The 17641-nt window shown below is 48.5% G+C and overlaps 5 protein-coding genes across 7 annotated transcripts; 3 read left to right on the forward strand and 2 right to left on the reverse strand.

Annotated features, from left to right (window-relative positions):
• Positions 1-37: 37 nt before the first annotated feature.
• On the reverse strand, positions 38-1836 carry LOC112343176 (protein OSB1, mitochondrial-like). 2 transcript variants are annotated; one of them, XM_024666248.1, is made up of 10 exons: positions 1637-1836; positions 1448-1574; positions 1338-1377; positions 1193-1272; positions 963-1106; positions 686-909; positions 514-637; positions 413-464; positions 285-364; positions 38-231 (listed from the first exon to the last, which is right to left on the reverse strand). In XM_024666248.1, the coding sequence occupies exons 6-10, from the start codon at positions 898-900 to the stop codon at positions 82-84; spliced, it is 621 nt and encodes a 206-aa protein (XP_024522016.1). In that variant the 5' UTR covers positions 901-909; positions 963-1106; positions 1193-1272; positions 1338-1377; positions 1448-1574; positions 1637-1836; the 3' UTR covers positions 38-81. The 2 variants fall into 2 exon arrangements, with proteins under 2 accessions (XP_024522016.1, XP_024522015.1); XM_024666247.1 differs by having other exon boundaries at positions 686-912.
• A 313-nt stretch (positions 1837-2149) lies between these two features.
• On the forward strand, positions 2150-5892 carry LOC9630172 (heat shock protein 90-5, chloroplastic). The gene is made up of 20 exons (XM_002992556.2): positions 2150-2378; positions 2437-2655; positions 2703-2776; positions 2827-2952; positions 3007-3100; positions 3155-3238; positions 3297-3440; positions 3493-3609; positions 3660-3746; positions 3806-3871; positions 3926-4030; positions 4076-4216; positions 4275-4367; positions 4422-4499; positions 4558-4812; positions 4862-4964; positions 5011-5185; positions 5235-5340; positions 5395-5484; positions 5550-5892. Exons 1-20 carry the CDS (start codon positions 2247-2249, stop codon positions 5817-5819), a joined length of 2559 nt encoding a protein of 852 aa, XP_002992602.2. The 5' UTR covers positions 2150-2246; the 3' UTR covers positions 5820-5892.
• A 21-nt stretch (positions 5893-5913) lies between these two features.
• LOC9629742 (sentrin-specific protease 3) lies at positions 5914-7172 on the forward strand. 2 transcript variants are annotated; one of them, XM_024666244.1, is made up of 7 exons: positions 5914-6217; positions 6274-6311; positions 6376-6463; positions 6550-6605; positions 6659-6758; positions 6805-6900; positions 6957-7172. In XM_024666244.1, the coding sequence occupies exons 1-7, from the start codon at positions 5924-5926 to the stop codon at positions 7104-7106; spliced, it is 822 nt and encodes a 273-aa protein (XP_024522012.1). In that variant the 5' UTR covers positions 5914-5923; the 3' UTR covers positions 7107-7172. The 2 variants fall into 2 exon arrangements, with proteins under 2 accessions (XP_024522012.1, XP_024522013.1); XM_024666245.1 differs by having other exon boundaries at positions 6397-6463.
• Positions 6964-8373, forward strand: LOC112343175. Its single transcript, XM_024666246.1, has 2 exons — positions 6964-7110; positions 7171-8373. Exon 2 carries the CDS (start codon positions 7546-7548, stop codon positions 8365-8367), a length of 822 nt encoding a protein of 273 aa, XP_024522014.1. The 5' UTR covers positions 6964-7110; positions 7171-7545; the 3' UTR covers positions 8368-8373.
• A 4653-nt stretch (positions 8374-13026) lies between these two features.
• LOC9630174 (zinc finger CCCH domain-containing protein 24) lies at positions 13027-16078 on the reverse strand. Its single transcript, XM_002992588.2, has 15 exons — positions 15835-16078; positions 15656-15748; positions 15366-15587; positions 15231-15303; positions 15046-15178; positions 14834-14987; positions 14700-14774; positions 14511-14633; positions 14318-14461; positions 14133-14267; positions 13977-14072; positions 13777-13923; positions 13667-13710; positions 13367-13609; positions 13027-13316 (listed from the first exon to the last, which is right to left on the reverse strand). Exons 1-15 carry the CDS (start codon positions 16057-16059, stop codon positions 13313-13315), a joined length of 1911 nt encoding a protein of 636 aa, XP_002992634.1. The 5' UTR covers positions 16060-16078; the 3' UTR covers positions 13027-13312.
• Between the last annotated feature and the right edge of the window lie 1563 nt (positions 16079-17641).

Genomic DNA, 17641 nt, shown 5'->3' on the forward strand with positions numbered 1-17641 from the left:
TAAGAAAATCCCTCCAAGCAATTCAAAAGTTTGATAGTTGAAGGTGAAAAAATATTCTCTTTCACGATGTAAGTGATAAAATTACACGATAGTAAGTTTTGGCTTTCTCAAGAGGCCGCGAGACTCTAGCATCTCAACTTGCGCGTAGACCCAGGGAGGATTTCTGGAATCGTCAAGCCACAGTGCTTCTTTAGTCGATTTATGGCGAAAATCTGGACGCTTGGAGTTTTCCTGCAACACAAGCCTTCGAATCTTAAGATCTTTCGCAAGTTTATACACACAACCTTGTCGTGGCGATTATCCCAGTAGTCGTGCGGCGCTGCGAAGAAATTCTGCCATAGTCTTGAGTGCTCGTCTTGCTCCTCTACAAGCACAAACTGGTAAACAAATTGAAAGATTGGAAAAGACTCACCAGATCTTCCGGGAACATCTCCCTCCACTAGCTGGAAGTCCCTGACTCGAATCTGAGGCATATGAACTAGAGCACTGATCTTCTCAAGAACAAATGCTTACTTTTGCGATGGGTGTACTTCTCTGCATCTCCACAGAGGCGGACCCCGAGACTTGAATCCAGTCCCCTCTCCGGACGTGTTGAATGAAGCACTCTCCAAGACCGTTGTGGAAATCCACAAAAAAGCTGCCATCGAGCATTAGATCAGACATATCGAATAGAGAACAAACATACCAGCTCTTGTCTTCCACAAGGAGGACGGCCTTCGCAATCTTCCCAGAGAACACCTTGTAAACAGCGGGATTGCCGATAACTTTCCCAGTTAGAGTGGCAGTATTGGCAAGCGATGGATCAAAGCCGATGGTGGCGGGACGAGAATGGAGCTTTGTGCTTTCAAGTAAGCTGTGAAAGCAGCGCAAAGCGCCAGTTTGCCTTCCAATCCATCGCATTACCAAGCCCTACTATCTGTTCGTTAATAAACCATTAAGCAGTTTCAATAACAAGTTCTTACAGTTTATTGCTCAAACCTTTTCAGGATGCCTTTGGATTCTAGAGCTTGGATTTGCGAAGGAACCCAGGAAGGCAAGTCCTGACTGTTGAGCCACAGTGCTTCTCGCGTCTCTTTGTGTTTAAAGTCTGGAGCTCTCGCATTTCTCTGAAAAAAAAGGAAAAAAAAAAAAACAAAAACGAAAAAAGAAGGAGGAAGTATGAAGTCTTGCGGCTACAATCCATTTTCAATACCTTGATTGCTCTGTTGTCCCACCATTCATTTGGAGCAGCAAAAAACTCTAGCCAGAGCCTGGCAGTCTCGATTTTGGAGTCTGATAATCTAAATATCTCAGCGAGCTACGAGCGAAAGTTTTATAAAAAAAATCTACAGCCTCACCGTTTGATTTCTCGACAAACTTAAAGTCTTTAACAAGCACCTGGAATCAAAGGAGAATGTATAAAAAGAGAAAGAAAAAAAGAAGAGAAAGTCAATGCTTTTCCACGAACCTTAGGTGTGACGATCTTATCTCCAGGCTTTGGTACAAGCAATTCTCCTTGAACTTGAACCCAATCCCCCTTCTTAGCATGCTCAACAGCAATTTCCGAGACTGGGTCGCAGAAATCAAGCAAAAACCTGAGGAATCAAACAACATCGCTATGAAACAAACCATTTGAAAAAGAAAAAAGCTCACATACCACGAATGGGGAGTTTTTATCGAGCCATATGCGATTCTTCCTTGCTCGCTGTAGCCCCAAGCGGGATCTTTACCTAGAAATCCAATCAAGCTCACATTATTCGCGAGATCCCTATCCCATTTGATCGTCTCTGGCCGCTGGAATCCGCCGGAGAGATCGGTGGCCGCCACTAGAGCGCGGCATTGATGCCTAAGAAAGCTACACCCTAACCGCGGCGCCTGGAAGACGATGAGACTATTTGACATGAGAAGAAGCGCGCCAAAGGAATATCCAGGGTTTAGGGTTTAAGACAACGACAAGGCTTCCAGATTTTTCCATGGTCATGCATGACCCATGCATAACAGCCGATATTTATCCAATTACCTGTTAGCTAAAGGCCTTCTTCTAGTCGAGATTTTAACAAACAGGGATTCGCACTTGCAGGTCCCGTTAGATGAGAATCAATCCAACGGCTGGATCTTGCCATATGGGCATGCATGACCATAACAAGACCGACGAACCCTAAAAGGAGGACCGCCATAGCCATTGTTATTGTGGTTTGGTTTGGTTCGTCGTTGCCGGGCGCTAGGCGCTGGGCGCTTGTTCCTTGGAAGCTGCTATTCGCGGTGATATGAATTCCTGCTCGAGGAAGGCGCTTTCCGTCACGCTGCTGCGGACCATGGCCGTCTCTCCGGCCGCGACGTCGGTGAGATCTCTCAGCACTGCCACCGCCGCGCTGGCGCTGCGAAGCAATGCCGACAAGGTGAGCGAAATCTCCTGCCATGGACGGATGATTGACGATTCTAGCTCGGATTTTGCAGGGCGCTAAAAGTGTTCCTCTCCAGAAGAGGTCTCAGTTTCTTCCGCTGGCACACGGCTCTAGGTTCTTGAGCTCCGGCAGGGCCATCGCTGGGAATGTTGGTTTTACATCGGAGGAGAGGCGGGCAGATTGGAATCGAATGAGTGTTCGTGCCGAGGCTACTGTCGCCGAGGCTCCTCCGGCCGAGCCAGCGGCTGAAAAGTTCCAGTATCAAGCAGAGGTAAGAGCTATTCATGCTAGAACAAATTCTAACACGATGCTCTACAGGTTAGTCGCTTGATGGACCTCATCGTCAACAGTCTATACAGTCACAAGGAAGTTTTTCTTCGTGAGCTCGTCAGGTACTGTTTTGCCAATTCTCTTCCCGGCTCATTTTGTTGAATCTTTACAGCAATGCGAGTGATGCGCTTGACAAGCTGCGATTCTTGAGCGTCACTGAGCCTAGCCTTTTGGATCCTAATCCCAACCTGGAGATTCGAATCAAGGCTGATCAGGAGAAGGGGACCGTGACCATCATGTGAGTTTGCATTTTCCTTCCCAGGTTTTAATGTTCGTCTGTTTCTCTGTGCAGCGATTCTGGAGTTGGTATGACTCGCCAAGAGCTTGTGGACAGTCTCGGAACTATCGCCCAGAGTGGCACTGCAAAGTTTTTCAGCGCAATCAAGGTATGTGGCTTGTGTAGACTGGAAATTTACCCAGCTAATTATACTTGCGTGCAGGAAAATAAGGCTGCACTCGGGGATAACAATCTGATTGGTCAATTTGGTGTTGGATTCTACTCTGCCTTTCTGGTGGCTAACAGGGTAAGGTCTTTTATTTCACACATCAACTGAATTAACTCCCCCCCTTTTTTTAATGAAGGTTACTGTCTCAACAAGACATTCAAAGTCGGACAAACAGTGGGTTTGGGAAGGAGAGGCCAATGAAAACGACTATTCGGTCTATGAAGAAACTGACCCCGACAAGCTTATTCCGCGAGGAACAGTCGTTACTTTGACGCTGAAGGTAACCGCGATTGGCTAAGAGAATGAGTTGAGCTTAATTGTTTCTGTTGCAGGCGGATGATAAATTTGAGTACACGGATCCAGTGAGGATTTTGAACTTGGTGAAAAACTATTCTCAGTTCATATCTTTTCCCATCTACACATGGCAAGAGAAGACAGTAGAGAAGGAGGTACTTGATGTTTGGTCTTGTTTTCTATACAATTCTTAATCGTTCATCAGGTGGAAGACACAGAAGCTTCCGAGGCGCCTCCTGCTGATCCAGCGTCTGCTGCCATCGAAGGAGGAGAGGCACCAGCGCCACAAAAGGTGAACTTCTCGCTGTTTTGTAGACATTTCGTTGATCTCGACTTACACTATTGTTTCAGAAAATGAAAACCATTACTCAGAAAGTCTATGACTGGGAGCTGATCAACGAGACAAAGCCTATCTGGGTAACGTGTTGATCTTGTTTGCCCCAGGCTTTCTTATATGTGAGAATGTAATAGATGAGAAGTCAAAAGGAGATTGATCCGGAAGAGTACAAGGAGTTCTTTAAGACTACGTTCAAAGAGTTTCTCCCTCCTCTAGGCTACAGTCACTTTACTACTGAGGTAAAGGTCAGTTCCGTTCGTTCTCTGCTTTAACAGCGTTTACAGGGAGAAGTCGAATTCAGAAGTTTACTGTATGTTCCTGGTATGGCACCACTGTCCCACGAGGAAAACCAAGGACTGAAAACGAAGAATATCAGGCTCTACGTAAAACGGGTGTTCATTTCCGATTCTTTTGAGGGCGACCTGGTAAGCTAAATTCAAATTTTGTGTTTGTGTCTAACACTGGGATTGTCTTTCGATGAAGTTCCCGCGCTATCTCAGCTTTATCAAAGGTATTGTGGATTCCAACGACTTGCCTTTGAACGTATCACGAGAAATTCTTCAAGAGAGCAGAATAGTAAGATAATTGACTTGAAATCTGATTCTAGGATCTAACTTTAAAAACTGACAGGTGCGTATAATGAAGAAGCGTCTTGTCAGAAAGTCTTTTGATCTGCTGGACGAAATTGCCAACAGGGAAAAGAAGGAGGTAGCTGCACTTGCTGACTTTTGCTAGGACTTGTGCTGATACTTTTTTCTTGGTTCAGGACTACAAGATCTTTTGGACATGTTTCAGCAAGAACATCAAGCTCGGATGCATAGAAGATGCAAACAACCACAAGAGGCTTGCTCCGCTCTTGCGGTTCTTCTCGTCCAAAAACGAGGAGGAAATGACGAACCTGGATGATTACATTCGCAACATGAAGCCTGAACAAAATGCTATCTACTTCATTGCGGCAGATACTGTGAAGAGCTGCAAGAGTGCGCCTTTTCTTGAGCAATTGCTAGCGCGGGACTACGAGGTACGTTTTATACACTACTTTTCATGGTACTAAATTCCCTCACTTGTAGGTTCTGTTCCTTGTGGATCCTATCGATGAGGTTGCTCTTACCAGCCTGCAATCTTACAAGGAAAAGAAGTTCGTTGATATTAGCAAGGAAGACCTCGATCTTGGTAAGCCGTGGTTAGATTTAAGCTTCTTCATAACCTTTTTTTCCAGGTGCTGCGGACGAAGCCAAGGAGCAGGAAATTGAAAGAGAATTCACGTACTGCTGTGACTGGATCAAGCAAATTCTGGGCGAGAAGGTGGCCAGCGTTGGTATCTCCAATCGTCTCAGCACGTCTCCTTGTGTTCTTGTCACTGGCAAACATGGCTGGTCTGCCAACATGGAAAGGTTCGGTTGTGTGTGTTATCTTTCGTCTCTTCACATCATATATTTTCAGGATTATGAAAGCCCAAGCGTTGGGAGATACGAGCCAGCTCGATTACATGCGTGGAAAGAGGATACTGGAGATCAATCCCCAGCATCCCATCATCGCGAGTCTAAACGTGAGGATTTTCTCGTTTCACTTGGAACGTCCTTAAATAATCTCTCTTTCGCAGGAGGCATGCAAGTCCAGTCCACACGACACTAGAGCCCAAGAGATTGTGGAGCTTCTGTACGAGACGGCTCACGTCTCCAGCGGATTCACGGTCAGTTCATCGTTTTTTCCTCTCATTTCCTCATCTAATTCGCTCGATGATCGTTCTCTTTTCAGCCTGACAACGCCTCGGAATTCGGTGCTCGAATCTACGACATGATCGGCGTCGCTTTGGGTGGCAGACAAGTTCTCAGCGGACAGGAGGAGGAATATAGCGCTCCCAGCGCTCCCCAAGTGGATTACTCACAGGGATACTCCGGAGGATATGGAGTATCGCCACCACCGCCAGAGGCCTCCGCCGCTACGCCACCTCCGCCGCCAGCTACCGAGGCCGAGGTAGTCGTAGAGCCATCCGAGGTGAGAGAAGGCGATCCATGGAAGAGCTAAAGGAAGAAATCTCCATCTAGATTTTTGTAGCACGGTCACCTTTAAAGAAAAGTTGGATTTGAGTGCTTGGGTATAAGATAGGGTTTTAAAATCTTTCTGTGGCTATGGCGCCCGCGAGGCTGTGGAGAATTTGGCGCTGGCGCTTCCGCTTCTTCTGGTTGGCTTGCATCGATCGAGCGGGGCGAAGGGCGCGAATTCGATCCGCACAGCGCGTGGAGAGGAAGAAGGATGCGGCCGCTGCGCCGGATTCTCTTGGATCGGTCGCGAGGGCCGAGAATGCGGCGCCGATTTGGCAATTGCCAAATGGCGAGGGCATTGCTGGGCGGGATTTGGCGCTGCTTGTGGATGGGAAGTGGCTTAACAGTGAGATTATCAACAGCTACTTCTCGCTCATCAAGGTAAAGCATAGGTCAGCTCGTTATTCTTCTTTTCCTCATAGAGAATTTTCTTCTAGGTTCGCTCCGACAGGCCTGACAAGAATTCTTCTTCAAAGTAAGACTTTCGATCATTCGTTCCATGTTGATTGAAAACTTTGTTTTTCCTTTGATCTAATCAGGCTTCGAACCCATTGTTTCAGCAGCTTTTTCTACACCAAGCTCCAAATCGCTGGATACGAAGGCGTGCGTAGATGGTCGAAAAACATTGTGAGTTTCACTCCCCAAATCCTTGCTTGAAGTTTTTTGAGCCAATCAATCTTGATTTGCATCTCCCGAACGTAGCTACTTTACAGAACATTTTCGACCACGATCTTCTTTTGTTTCCTGTCAACCACAACAACGTACACTGGTACTATGCCCAAGCTTTTTCGAGACAATAGCATCTGATTTCTTTGTTTCCAGGTCTTTAGTTGCGGCGCATCTCAAAAACCACCGGATAGAGTACTACGACTCTTTGCTGTGCAAATCGAAAACAAAGGCATACATTCGTATCATGAAATCGGTATGTTCAACCTTTCCTTTTCCTCGATTTTAAATAAGCTTGGCAGGTCGATGAGTACCTTCGTGAAGAGGGAGCAAACAAACATAGCATGACCAGCGTACAGAACTGGCAACTTTGCGTTGTGGACAACATCCCGCAACAGGCAAAGACACAAAAAACGTAAAGAACTGGTTCTAAAACTTGGATGCTTGTGTTTAGACGGATGGCTCGAGCTGTGGTGTCTTCATTTGCGCCTACGCAGAGCATCTAACCCGGGGGCAGTCGCCACCTTTCTCTTTCTCGTCCAGTGACATCTACAACATCCAAGCAAAAATGGCTACTCAAATGCTACGTGGATTCATCCCCTAAAGAGGTAACGAGCACTTAGCTTCTCTGACAACTCTACTGTGTGGATCTTTGACCCACGCTCTAGATTTACCAGCTTGAGAACGTTCCGCTCGATCTTGGCAAACTCCATCGCCAGTGCTTGAGCGTTGAAGATGAAGGCGCCAAACACGACAGCATCTTCCCAGTTCCGGTCATCGCCCGCCGTCGCCATCACCTCCTGGAACCTGGACCGGCACGCATCAACCACTGACGAGCTCCAGCAGTCGACGTCGACGAGATCTACGCTCGCGGACTGGCTCTCAACGTCTCCGCCACCTCCAGCAGTATCTAACCGTACCAACACGGGGCCAAAGCAAGGAGCCTGGAGGTCCTGGAGTGTCTCGCAGCACCACGGCAGCCTTCTGGACCTCAGCTCCAGGATGGACATGACGAGCGCTTGCAGCAGATCGAGGATCCTGGCATGGGAGCTCAAGATCTTGGCGTAGGCCTTCTCCTGGAACGGGTCGGTCCAGCAGGGCTCCAGCGCCGCCTCCTGCACCAGCACGCCCAGCTTCTGCGCGATGGAGCTCGCCTCCTGCCTCGCCTGCCCAAGCTCCTCCAGCGCGGACCCCTGGCACCTCTCGCAGCAGCACCGCGCAACGTCAACACCAGCACTGACCACCGTCTTCGCGCACCGCTCCAGCGCCGCCAGCCCCGCCGCCAGCGTCGACTTTGCGAGAACCGACACCTTTCTCGGGAAGACGAGGTACTCGACGACCACGAAAGCAGCAATGCCGATGAAGCTCTGCGTGAGCCGGAGCATGGCGAGGCTGTCGAGCGAGACTCTCTTTCGGTGGCCGACGAGGAAGATGGCGCCGATGAGCGCCGAGACGTTACCAAGGGGACCGTAGAAGCGGTTGTGCTTCATGAAGCTGGTGAAGACGATCCATCCGGCGAGCGCGACGATGGAGAAGATGGGACTGGAGCTCTGCGTGTAGAACGAGACGAGGTAGCCGAAGATGGTGCCGAGCACCATCCCGTGCAAGCGGAGGTCCGAGACGCGGAAGGAGCCGTCGCGGTGGGCGTTGAAGCCCATCCCGATTATCAGCGTCGTCCAGTTGATGTGGTAGCGGTTGTACGTGGAGCCCGCGTAGGAGCCGAGCACCATAGCCAGCGAGATCTTGAGCGCCACGATGAATCGCTCCCGGTCGTAGAGCTTGAGAATCTGGCTGAAAAACCGCCAGTGAAACTCGATCTCTTTTTCACTTTTGCTCTCCTCAATTGGATCCACGCTACTAATTAGCTTGCAGCACGGACTCGCGCTGACCGGTGTTGACTCGGGAGTGTCGAGTGTTGACCAGACCTTGCTTAGATTCGGTGTGGTCTGTAGCATGGTGGTGGCTTCCGCGAGGAAAAGCCTCGCATTGTGCGCGAAGGACAGGCCACAAATCTGCGCTTGGAGTTGTGAGGGATCTTGGAGCGAGAGCACGGTCTCGAGAGCTTGGCTCATGATCTCCTTTCCGTCTTTCAGGAGCTTGTCCGAGTCCACGCTCTCCTTGCCAGATGGATGATTCATCTTTGCGGCGAAGGATTTGCTCCACTCTCTTACTTGTGACATGGGCTCCTCGAGCGAGGCCTTGGCAGAGTCCGAGAGCTCCTGGTCGGAGCAGGAGCTCGAGTTCATGGCCAGCTCCATTGCTTTGACATGTTGCATGAGCTTGTTGACCTGTTTCTCGTAGTTGGACTTGGCTTTGACCGCAAACGGAAGAAAGCAGTCCTGAAATTCAAGGGAATAGGGATGAATAAAAAGGCAGAAAGCGTACATGGATACATACTGTGTTGTGGACTTCGAGGATGACTTTGGATCCTGCCTCCATGAGAGATTTCGCCTGGAATCTCAAGGACTGCCTTTGAAATCTCTCCCGAGTACAGAACATCGTCAGCAGTGCGTCGAACGCTTGCGAGATGATCTCGATGGATTGAATCAGCTGCTGCCTCGCCTGGACAAGCCATTGTATATCACGCAACCGAGAAGATCACATCAATGACATCACACTACCTTAACGGACGCGAACTTTGGGAAGGGAAAAGTGAGAGCGAGGATGGAGCACGCCAGGCCCAGCACCATCGTCGCACCCAGCTTCAAGGGGTAGAATATCCTGTCCATGTCTTGCTGCCTCGCGTACGCAATGACATGGAGGTGGGTCGCGACGGTGAGCGCAACCCTCTTGGTGAGAAGATTGGAGAAAGACGGGTAGGCGATCACCATGCTGCTCCAGAAGATGAACATGAGGCTCGTCCAGATGGACACGCTCGGCCCCAAGAGATTGATCGCGAGCATTCCCAGGCTGAGCCCCTGGATCCCGCCGAAGAGCACAGACCATGAATCTCTCATCACCTTTGCGAGCGAGGGGCAGTCGCTCACGATGACGAAGGAGAGGATGAAGGAGAATGCCGGGAATGACGTCCATTTGACGTAGCCGTGCGCGTATTGCAGCAGCAAAGCGGCGATGAGACATGCCACCCCTGTTCTTGCCGAGGAGAGGAGACGGGACTTCCACATCAGGTTCCCACAACCGTTAAATCTTTAGTCTTTTCAGGGAGACCCGTGAAAAATGAGGCTTTCCTTTCCAGGTGGCACAGGGGTTTCGGTTCCAGGATGAACTCTTATACGCTTTCAAGTGTGATTTGATTTGACATGGGAATCCAGTGCGTGAGTGGCGAGCATCCACTTTGTGATTACAGGGGACCTGCCGTTTTCAACATTTTACCGGAGCTCACAGCTACTATTAACTCACGAAAATCACATTCTAATCCAAAGCCCAAGCTTTTCATTTTTACTTTTCAGCCAGCTTCACATCCTTGGAATCACCTTGCAGGCCAAGAATCAAATTGAATATATATCAATTTGGGATTATGTCAATTTCACCGATGAGCAAGCAACGATCTAATGAGATAAGGACGATGGGTGAATACTTATCAAGTTCTTAGATTTCATTTCTAACTTTCTGTTATTGTTACATCCAGAACTAGTGACGTCACTAAGTGCGGTAGATTCTGAACTATATTCTAGTTTCAATGGGGGCGCAATTACTTCTCATTGGGCAAGTTGTAAAGCATTATCAATCTTAAAATGTAAAGTATTACACCAACAGTAACTTATCAATCCACACTTTTAAAAATTGTCTTATCCAAAAAGAACTTTAAATAATTTTAACATTTCCTGTCTTCACCAACTTGAGAATGTTCCTCTCCATCTTTGAAAACTCTAGCAGAAGTTCCTGGACATTGAATGCCAGTGCCCCAGAGACAAGGATTTCTTCCCAGCTCCCTGTCCTCCTGCCCAGCAGAAACTTTGTTCTACACGAGTCAACTAAGTCAATGCCACCTTTAGACTGGTCTTCCACGTCGCCGCCACCCTCTTTGAGCGTCAGCAAATCTAGCGCGGAGAGCTGGAGGTGCTCGCATCCCGAGATTCTCCGAAGCTCCAGGGCGAAAATCACAAGCGTTTGTATTAAGCCGAGGATCCTCTTTTGGGATCTCACGATCTTGGTAAACGCTCGCTCCTCTAGCAGATCATGCATTCCACAGGGCTCCATCTTCATCTCCTCCACAAGCGCTTCCAATTCCGCCACCGCCAGGCCCGCATCCCGTTCAGCTCCCTCCATCGTTGACCCGTCCTCGCAGTCAGCGCACGCGCTGACCGCTGCTCTCGTGCACCGCTTGATTTTGTCCGCGCTCGCGGTAGCTTTGGCTCTCGCCATAGCCGATGAGTTTCGCCTTGGGAGGATTAGATAGTCAACGGCGACGAAGGCTGCGATGCCCAGGAAAGTCTCGGCCATCCGAAGCATGGCGAGCCGGTCGAGAGGAACTCTCTTGCGATGACCCACGAGAAAGATTGCGCCAATCAAGGCGGAGACGTTCCCCAGCGGCCCGTAGAGCCGACTGTGTTTCATGAAGCTCGTGAAGACGATCCATGCTGCCAGGGCGACGATGGAGATCATGGCTGGATATCTGAGCGTGTAGAAGGAGACCAGGTAACCGTAGAGCGTTCCCAGCACCACTCCGTGCAAGCGTATGTCTGAGATTCGCAGGGAGGCATCCCGGCGAGCGTTAAATCCCATCCCGATTATCAGCGTTGTCCAGATGGTGTGGCTTCGATCGTACATGAATCCGGCAAACGCTCCCAGGACCATTGCGAGTGAGATCTTGAGCGCGAGAATGAATTGCTCCCGGTCGTAGAGATCAAGGAGCCATCTTGAGATCGTGCGTTTATCGTTGATATGATCGATCTCTCCTTTGCAAGGTTGGCATTGACTACCGCTGACTCTCTTTAAATCTTCCATTGACCGTGCTGGTTTTGAGGTGCCACCTTTTAGCGCGCCCCTGGCCTCAGCGAGGAAGAGTCTCATATTTTGGACGAAGAAAAGGCACGAGAAATGAGCCTCGAGCTGCGAAGGATCTTTGGTATCGAAAGACCCAACTGCAATCTCTAGAGCTTCATTCAAGCTGCCGATGATGTCTGTCCCATCCTCCAGGAGCTTATCGTTTCCAGTTCCCCCTGGTGCCATTAACACCAATTTGCTCCATTCTCTTATCCGAGTGAATGGATCCTCCAGCAAGACTATGGTTGCATGATCAATGGAGATAACCTTGGCCATCTCCATTGCTTTCAAGTGCAGCATGAGCTTATCAAGCCTCTTTCCAGAGGTTCCAAAAGCTTTGGCTTTGAAGAAAAGCGCGCATTCCTGGAAACCAAGGAAAAAGTTTCAAGCTGAATATAAAATATGTAATACGTACCAGGCGTGGTATATCCGACACAAGTTTGGATCCAGCCTCAACAAGAGACTTCGACTGGAATCTCAAAGAATGGCATCCACATCTTTCCATGGTACAGAAACTTGCAAGTAGAGCATCAAAAGCTCGAGAGATCACTCGGGTGGATTGGACGATCTGCTGCTTCACCTGGAAATGGCATGATCATAGTAAACTATCAATACAACTTTTCAGTGGATTCTCCCACCTTGGTGGACGCAAGCTTTGGCACGGGAAAAGTGAGAGCGACAAGACAGCACGAGACACTGAGCATCATCGTCGCCCCCAGCTTCAGGGGGTAGAATATCCTGTCCATGCTTTCCTGCCTCGCGTACGCGACTACATGGAGGTGTGTGACGCCGGTGAGCGCAATCCTCTTGGTGAGAAGACTGGAGAAAGATGGATACGCCACCACCATGCTGCTCCAAAAGATACACAAGAGGCTCGTCCAGATCGACACGGTTGGGCCGAAGAGATTGATCACGAGCATTCCCAGAGCGAGGCCTTGGATGGCACCCAGGATCACCGACCACGAGTCTCGGATCACCATTTCCAGCGACGGGCATTCGCTGAGGAGGACAAACGAGAGAACGAAAGAGAATACCGGGAAGGAGGTCCACTTGACGTAGCCATGAGCGTATTCGAGGAGCACAGCCGCGATGAGACAAGCCAGGCCTGTTCTTGCGGAGGAGTGAAGGCGGGATTTCCAGATGTCCAATTCCATAGCTCCCGCCATAGCTCAAGTAGGTGATGATCTTGATCGTGAAGCGAGTGACGAGATTGTGGATGGGTGGCGAGGATGGATGGAGAGTGTCCAGGCCAGGAATTACTTAAAGCTTTTTGCGAGTGATTTGACAGTGGAATCCAATAATTCCATGGGTGGCGAGCAGCTTTTCGAATATGGGAGACCGAAGATGCCGTTTTTTTCTCTCATTTTCTAGAGAAAAAACGTTCCAGAGTTTTAACACGCGAGCACTTATGTTTGGGTGGAGTCTCAATTGTTGACCCTTGGACGAAAAGAGCATATGCTTGTCCTGAAGGGTCAAAAAAACTTCTCCTCGAGACCAGATCAAACAACGCACCAGGAATGTGTAATTGTCAACTATACCGACACCCAAAGAGAAAAAAACAAGAGAAGAAGAGTCGATTGGACAGAAATCTCAGCACTGTTTTTATAGCTTAGATAAGATTGCCTCCTCATGGGCAAGAATCTTCGCATTGTTCTACGGTAGTTCAGATTCTTACGGCTTGTGGGAGCTTCTCTTTTCCCAGGTTGCTTTGCCAAAAAGAATATTTGGCACGTCCTCCAGCCAATTTTCGCGAATGAATGCTGCTTGGCAGACAAGTGATCCCTGTCCACTACTAGAGCTGCTTTGCTGGAGTTGGGCTATACCCATGCGATCGTTGAATGGAAGTTGAGGGAACAATCAAAGCTACCTGAAGGAAAAAGACTTGAAACTGGAAAAACGCAGAACACAATCTTTTACCTCTGGAGGAGCATCACCATCTCACAGTGATGGGTGTGAGGGAACAGGTCCACGGCCACGGCCTTCACAGGCTTGAATGGCTCCGAGTTTGGCATGTTCTTCATTCGCTGCCTAGCATAGCCCATGCTGCTCATGCCTTTGATGTTCATGCCTCGACCGTTTTTCTGCTTGTCAGCCGTGCTCGAGGGAGCACACAGCTCGATCGAGTTTGCGATCAACGTGTCGGGATTACATGATACATACCTGTAAAAACAATATGGTGAGTTTCGTACCGCTCTAAAAGCATACTATCAAGCTTACACAAGGCGCTTGAGCCGTGAATGTACTCGAAGGGCCTTTGTAACCTGTTCACAGGTAGAAACTTAGATCGAGTTTAAACAAATAAAATGAAAGCAAGAACTCAAACTTACTGTTGGGTGCAAACCACTCCGTGGAGGATCCACAATCACCACTACATTGGAGAAGCGCTTCTTATCAGTGTCCATAGCATTATCTTCCGAAGATTCTTCGGGAAGGACCTCGTATTCATTGAGTAGCTTATTTACTACGTCTTCGGCCTGAATCAAGGAACAAATAAATAGACCAGTAAGCGAACATGACAATGCGTTACCTTAGCACACACGAATCTACAGTTTGAAATGTTATTGAGCTTCGCATTTGTCAAGGCATCTGTGACTGCGTCTGCATTTATCTCTATTCCCACCACCTAGCGTCCAGGGAAAATTATTAGCCGGCACGTCTAGTGATTTTAAGATCTATTATGTACCATGCCAACTTTGCGTGCAAGCGTCAGACCTATAGTCCCCGTCCCGCAGCATATATCAAAGAGCAAAGTGTTGGGGCCAAGACCAGCCCACTCCCCAGCGAGCGCATACAGCTTCTCAGCCGCAAAGCTATTGACCTGCATTAAATACATTTTAAGTTGCAAGTAGAAAAAGGAGATATGGCAACCTGGAAGAATGCTGTCGGAGAAATCCTAAATTGCAGATCGCCAATATAATCGTGAATATATTGTACAGAGACTTCTGTGCCCGGAATCGCCAAGGAAATTAAAGGAGCATCGGCAGGAGCAGCGTTCGAAACTCCCACATGTTCCTAGAAACGCAAGCTGAGAGCAGGAAAAATAAAGAGTGACGCTTTCAACCTGGACAAGTAAAGCAGTGAGTGTAACAGGTGGTGATGCACTAAAAGCAGCGCTTGAAAGTTCCCTGGCCATACGCTCATATTCTTTCGTCTTTGCGTCACTTGCAATACCTGATGGAGATACCTGCATAAGTACTAGTCAGAATCGTCAAAAAAAATAAAGAAAAGAAAAAAGAAACATCACACGCACCTGCACTACAAGCATAACTTCGGCAACCATTGGAACCTCTTCTTGACAAGTTCTAGGATGTCGACCTTCTCGAACCTAAACATTTGATAGGGAGAAAAATTAGAGCTGCTGGTACAAACGCACGGAACATTTACCGTCAACATCCGCCAAAAGCCAGAGTTATTTTCCTTGTTCCACACTTGAAACTCAGATGTGCGTATAAAACTTCCCAGTGCACCAGCATAAAACTTTGCAATGTCCGACACGTTACGACAGTTCCTGGGATTTCCAATTGTGGTAATGCCTTTCCTGAACAAGGCCTTTAAGTAAGTCAAATAAATGACCCACGACAAATCGATGATCTCACCTGAACATCCCCATTTGAAATCCAACAACACTTTCCCCATCGGCAGAAAATCCGATGCTAAATTCACACTTGTTACGGTAGCCTTCAACCACAGGAGAAGAAATAATGCCTTCAAAGTCACAAGCCATACCCCCTGTTGAAGAAAAAGAAATAGAGATCCGAGTAGTTATTCTATCAACATTTACCTTTTTCTTTTCCTGGAGTGAGCCATTCCGGAACTGGAGTACCATGCACGCAGCACTTGCGTGTGTGGCGAACCTGGACGGTATTATCGACCTTCAGGAAACGAAAAGAAGCAAGTGCAATTTAATAATACTTACGAACTTTCTAAGCACTGTTGCGACGCCATCACGCTTCTCTCGTAGTTGCTCCTCATACGACTGAGAAGCCAAAGGAGTGACAACCTCACTCACATCTCTCGGCAGCTCAGCATTTTCTTCTTTCGCATCTCCATTCCCAGTTTCGTCAGCCTCCCAGCTTCGTGGAAGAGCATCCGACACCTTTGGCTTCTTCCCTTTGGAACCCGTCATCGCTTCTAGTTTCTACAACATAAACAGATTGCTATCTATCAGTATCTACAGTGCAAAGTTAGAGAAAAAAAATGATTTACCACTTTGGCGTGCTCAGCGTGCTCGGCAACATCGAATTCCACGAAACCAACAGTCTTTCCCTTTCTCTTCTTGGCCGAGGCGAATTTTATATCCTAGGAAACACAACGAAAAGCCTGCTCATCCATCATTCTACCAGGAAAAAAATCCCAGCTATCTAGAAAGTCAGTCACACGCTTACTTGCTCTTCCAGGAGCCTTTTAAAAGCATCCCCGCCCATATACCACGGCAAATTCTGGACGCACTTCCTCAATCCCTTGCTCCGTCCTTCCTGATCCCCATCATTCCTCACCTCCTCCTCCTCCTCATCACCGGCGGCAGTGGGATCATTGCCACTGGCAGGCGCCTCCTCCAGATCGGCAGCATTGCCGAGCGCCAGCGCTACGCACTCCTCCTCCCCTGCCATGAAATGCGAAGAACCCTAAACCCAGAATGAATATTCACAAAGCCCTATACGAATATTCCAGCTTTAAATTCTTTTAAACTTGGTACGCTCCATTACGCTGGAATGACGCTGTTATTAAAACGTTGCCAATTTTGCCGAGCTCGACTCTGCCTGTTCCATCTCAAACTTTAATCATTCTTTTCATCTTTCCCTCGATGCGATCTCCTGTGATTGATTGTCTGATTGATCCCTGGAAAGCTGGAGACGCGGCCAGATCCAAGAGAAAGACCCGAGAACGATGGCGATGACGAGATAGAGCGTCGCCGCTTGGCCTCTCTCACGAGATAGAAAATGTATGTCTGTTTCGATAAGGCCATATAAACAAGAATGTTGCCCTGTTTGACCTGGGTTAACACTTAACTGGAGTTGAAGTTGAATAGTTGAAGACTAATATATCAAGATGTGAAAGAAATAATAGGTAGAACTCATGGTGAGAATAAATATTTGATGAACCAGTGATAATTAAGGACATTAATGTTAAACTTTGATTACCAAGAATATCTTAGAATATGCCATGATATTCTAGGTATATTCTTACACACCTAAAAAAGAATTTTTCTTCATCTAAATTAACTAATGCTCCAAAAGTTAGGGCACAACCTTTCAGCTGAAGGCTCTAAAATTCCGGCTGCCATGGCGCACGCTCGTCTGCTTGCAAGAAAGGAGGAGGCGGAGCGTGTGAAGGCGCGGCTTCGCGATGTGGATTTCGCCGGGCTGCAGGATCCAGGGAGGTCGCAGACGTTGCCCTTTCCAGGTTTGAGTACCTCCGCCGTGGGCAAGAGGCCACCACGGGAATTTGAGTTTGTGGGTCGTTCGGCGTACTCGGACATCATGAGGCTGGTTGTAGAAGTCCCCGACTCAGGGCCTGCTCATTACTGGTGCCAGGGGGAAAGGAAAGAGTTGCATTTTGCGAGCGGTTGCAGTGGAGCTCGTTGGGCTCTCTCAACGAGCAATAAGCGTTTGGTGCCTGGACGCTTGTCAGGACTTGGTGGACCAAGTTCAGGACTCCGTTCTGTTTGCATACAGTGACAGCGAGGAGCGCTTGCAGAGATTGGACGCATCAGCTCTGTGGAGTCGTTGTCTGACTTCCTCGAGCGCAGAACGGCGGCTGGGGATTTTATTTTCTTTGTGAGTGAAGGTGAAGATCAACACGACGATGGTACTTCACGCAGGCGAGCTGAGGCGAAGAAGTGGATGGAAGCTTTGCAAAGAGGGTGCAACTTTGTAATCAAGACCTTGTCGCCTGAAGCTCATGACATGAGAGTAGGCGCAAGCCAGATGGAAGAGTACGAGCTGAAAGATAACTTTGGCGAGGTAAGCCTCATTCCCTTCTTTTTTTCTTTTTTTTCCGGGTGCTTTTTTACTGAATTATCCGCGCTACAGGAGGAGTATTCTTCGTTCATAAGAGGAACCACCACCGTCCTTGGAGGGATGCTCAAGAACCATCCGGACCGTGAGGAGGATGTTCTCTTGTTTGCTGGAAAGCACCCCGTGTCCTTGTTCTACCTCAGCAGTGCGTGTGACGAGTATGTAAGAGACATCA

This window comes from Selaginella moellendorffii, unplaced genomic scaffold, assembly GCF_000143415.4.
Source record: "Selaginella moellendorffii unplaced genomic scaffold, v1.0 SELMOscaffold_138, whole genome shotgun sequence".
NCBI classification, from domain to species: Eukaryota; Viridiplantae; Streptophyta; class Lycopodiopsida; order Selaginellales; family Selaginellaceae; genus Selaginella; species Selaginella moellendorffii.

Bases quoted from the DNA above. Each gene is read 5' to 3' on its own strand.
- LOC9630172 (XM_002992556.2), top strand. From the start codon at position 2,247: ATGAATTCCTGCTCGAGGAAGGCGCTTTCCGTCACGCTGCTGCGGACC. The intron at 4,031-4,075 runs GTAAAGGTCAGT...CAGCGTTTACAG, and splicing joins ACAGTCACTTTACTACTGAG to GGAGAAGTCGAATTCAGAAG. The intron at 5,485-5,549 runs GTCAGTTCATCG...TTCTCTTTTCAG, and splicing joins ACGTCTCCAGCGGATTCACG to CCTGACAACGCCTCGGAATT.
- LOC112343176 (XM_024666248.1), bottom strand. From the start codon at position 900: ATGCGATGGATTGGAAGGCAAACTGGCGCTTTGCGCTGCTTTCACAGC. The intron at 638-685 runs GTATGTTTGTTC...GCTCGATGGCAG, and splicing joins CTTGTGGAAGACAAGAGCTG to CTTTTTTGTGGATTTCCACA. The intron at 232-284 runs GTTGTGTGTATA...CTTGTGTTGCAG, and splicing joins GGGATAATCGCCACGACAAG to GAAAACTCCAAGCGTCCAGA.
- LOC9629742 (XM_024666244.1), top strand. From the start codon at position 5,924: ATGGCGCCCGCGAGGCTGTGGAGAATTTGGCGCTGGCGCTTCCGCTTC. The intron at 6,218-6,273 runs GTAAAGCATAGG...ATTTTCTTCTAG, and splicing joins GCTACTTCTCGCTCATCAAG to GTTCGCTCCGACAGGCCTGA. The intron at 6,606-6,658 runs GTACTATGCCCA...CTTTGTTTCCAG, and splicing joins AACCACAACAACGTACACTG to GTCTTTAGTTGCGGCGCATC.
- LOC112343175 (XM_024666246.1), top strand. From the start codon at position 7,546: ATGGGAGCTCAAGATCTTGGCGTAGGCCTTCTCCTGGAACGGGTCGGT.
- LOC9630174 (XM_002992588.2), bottom strand. From the start codon at position 16,059: ATGGCAGGGGAGGAGGAGTGCGTAGCGCTGGCGCTCGGCAATGCTGCC. The intron at 15,304-15,365 runs GTAAGTATTATT...AATACCGTCCAG, and splicing joins CAACAGTGCTTAGAAAGTTC to GTTCGCCACACACGCAAGTG. The intron at 14,988-15,045 runs GTGAGATCATCG...GGCCTTGTTCAG, and splicing joins TTTCAAATGGGGATGTTCAG to GAAAGGCATTACCACAATTG.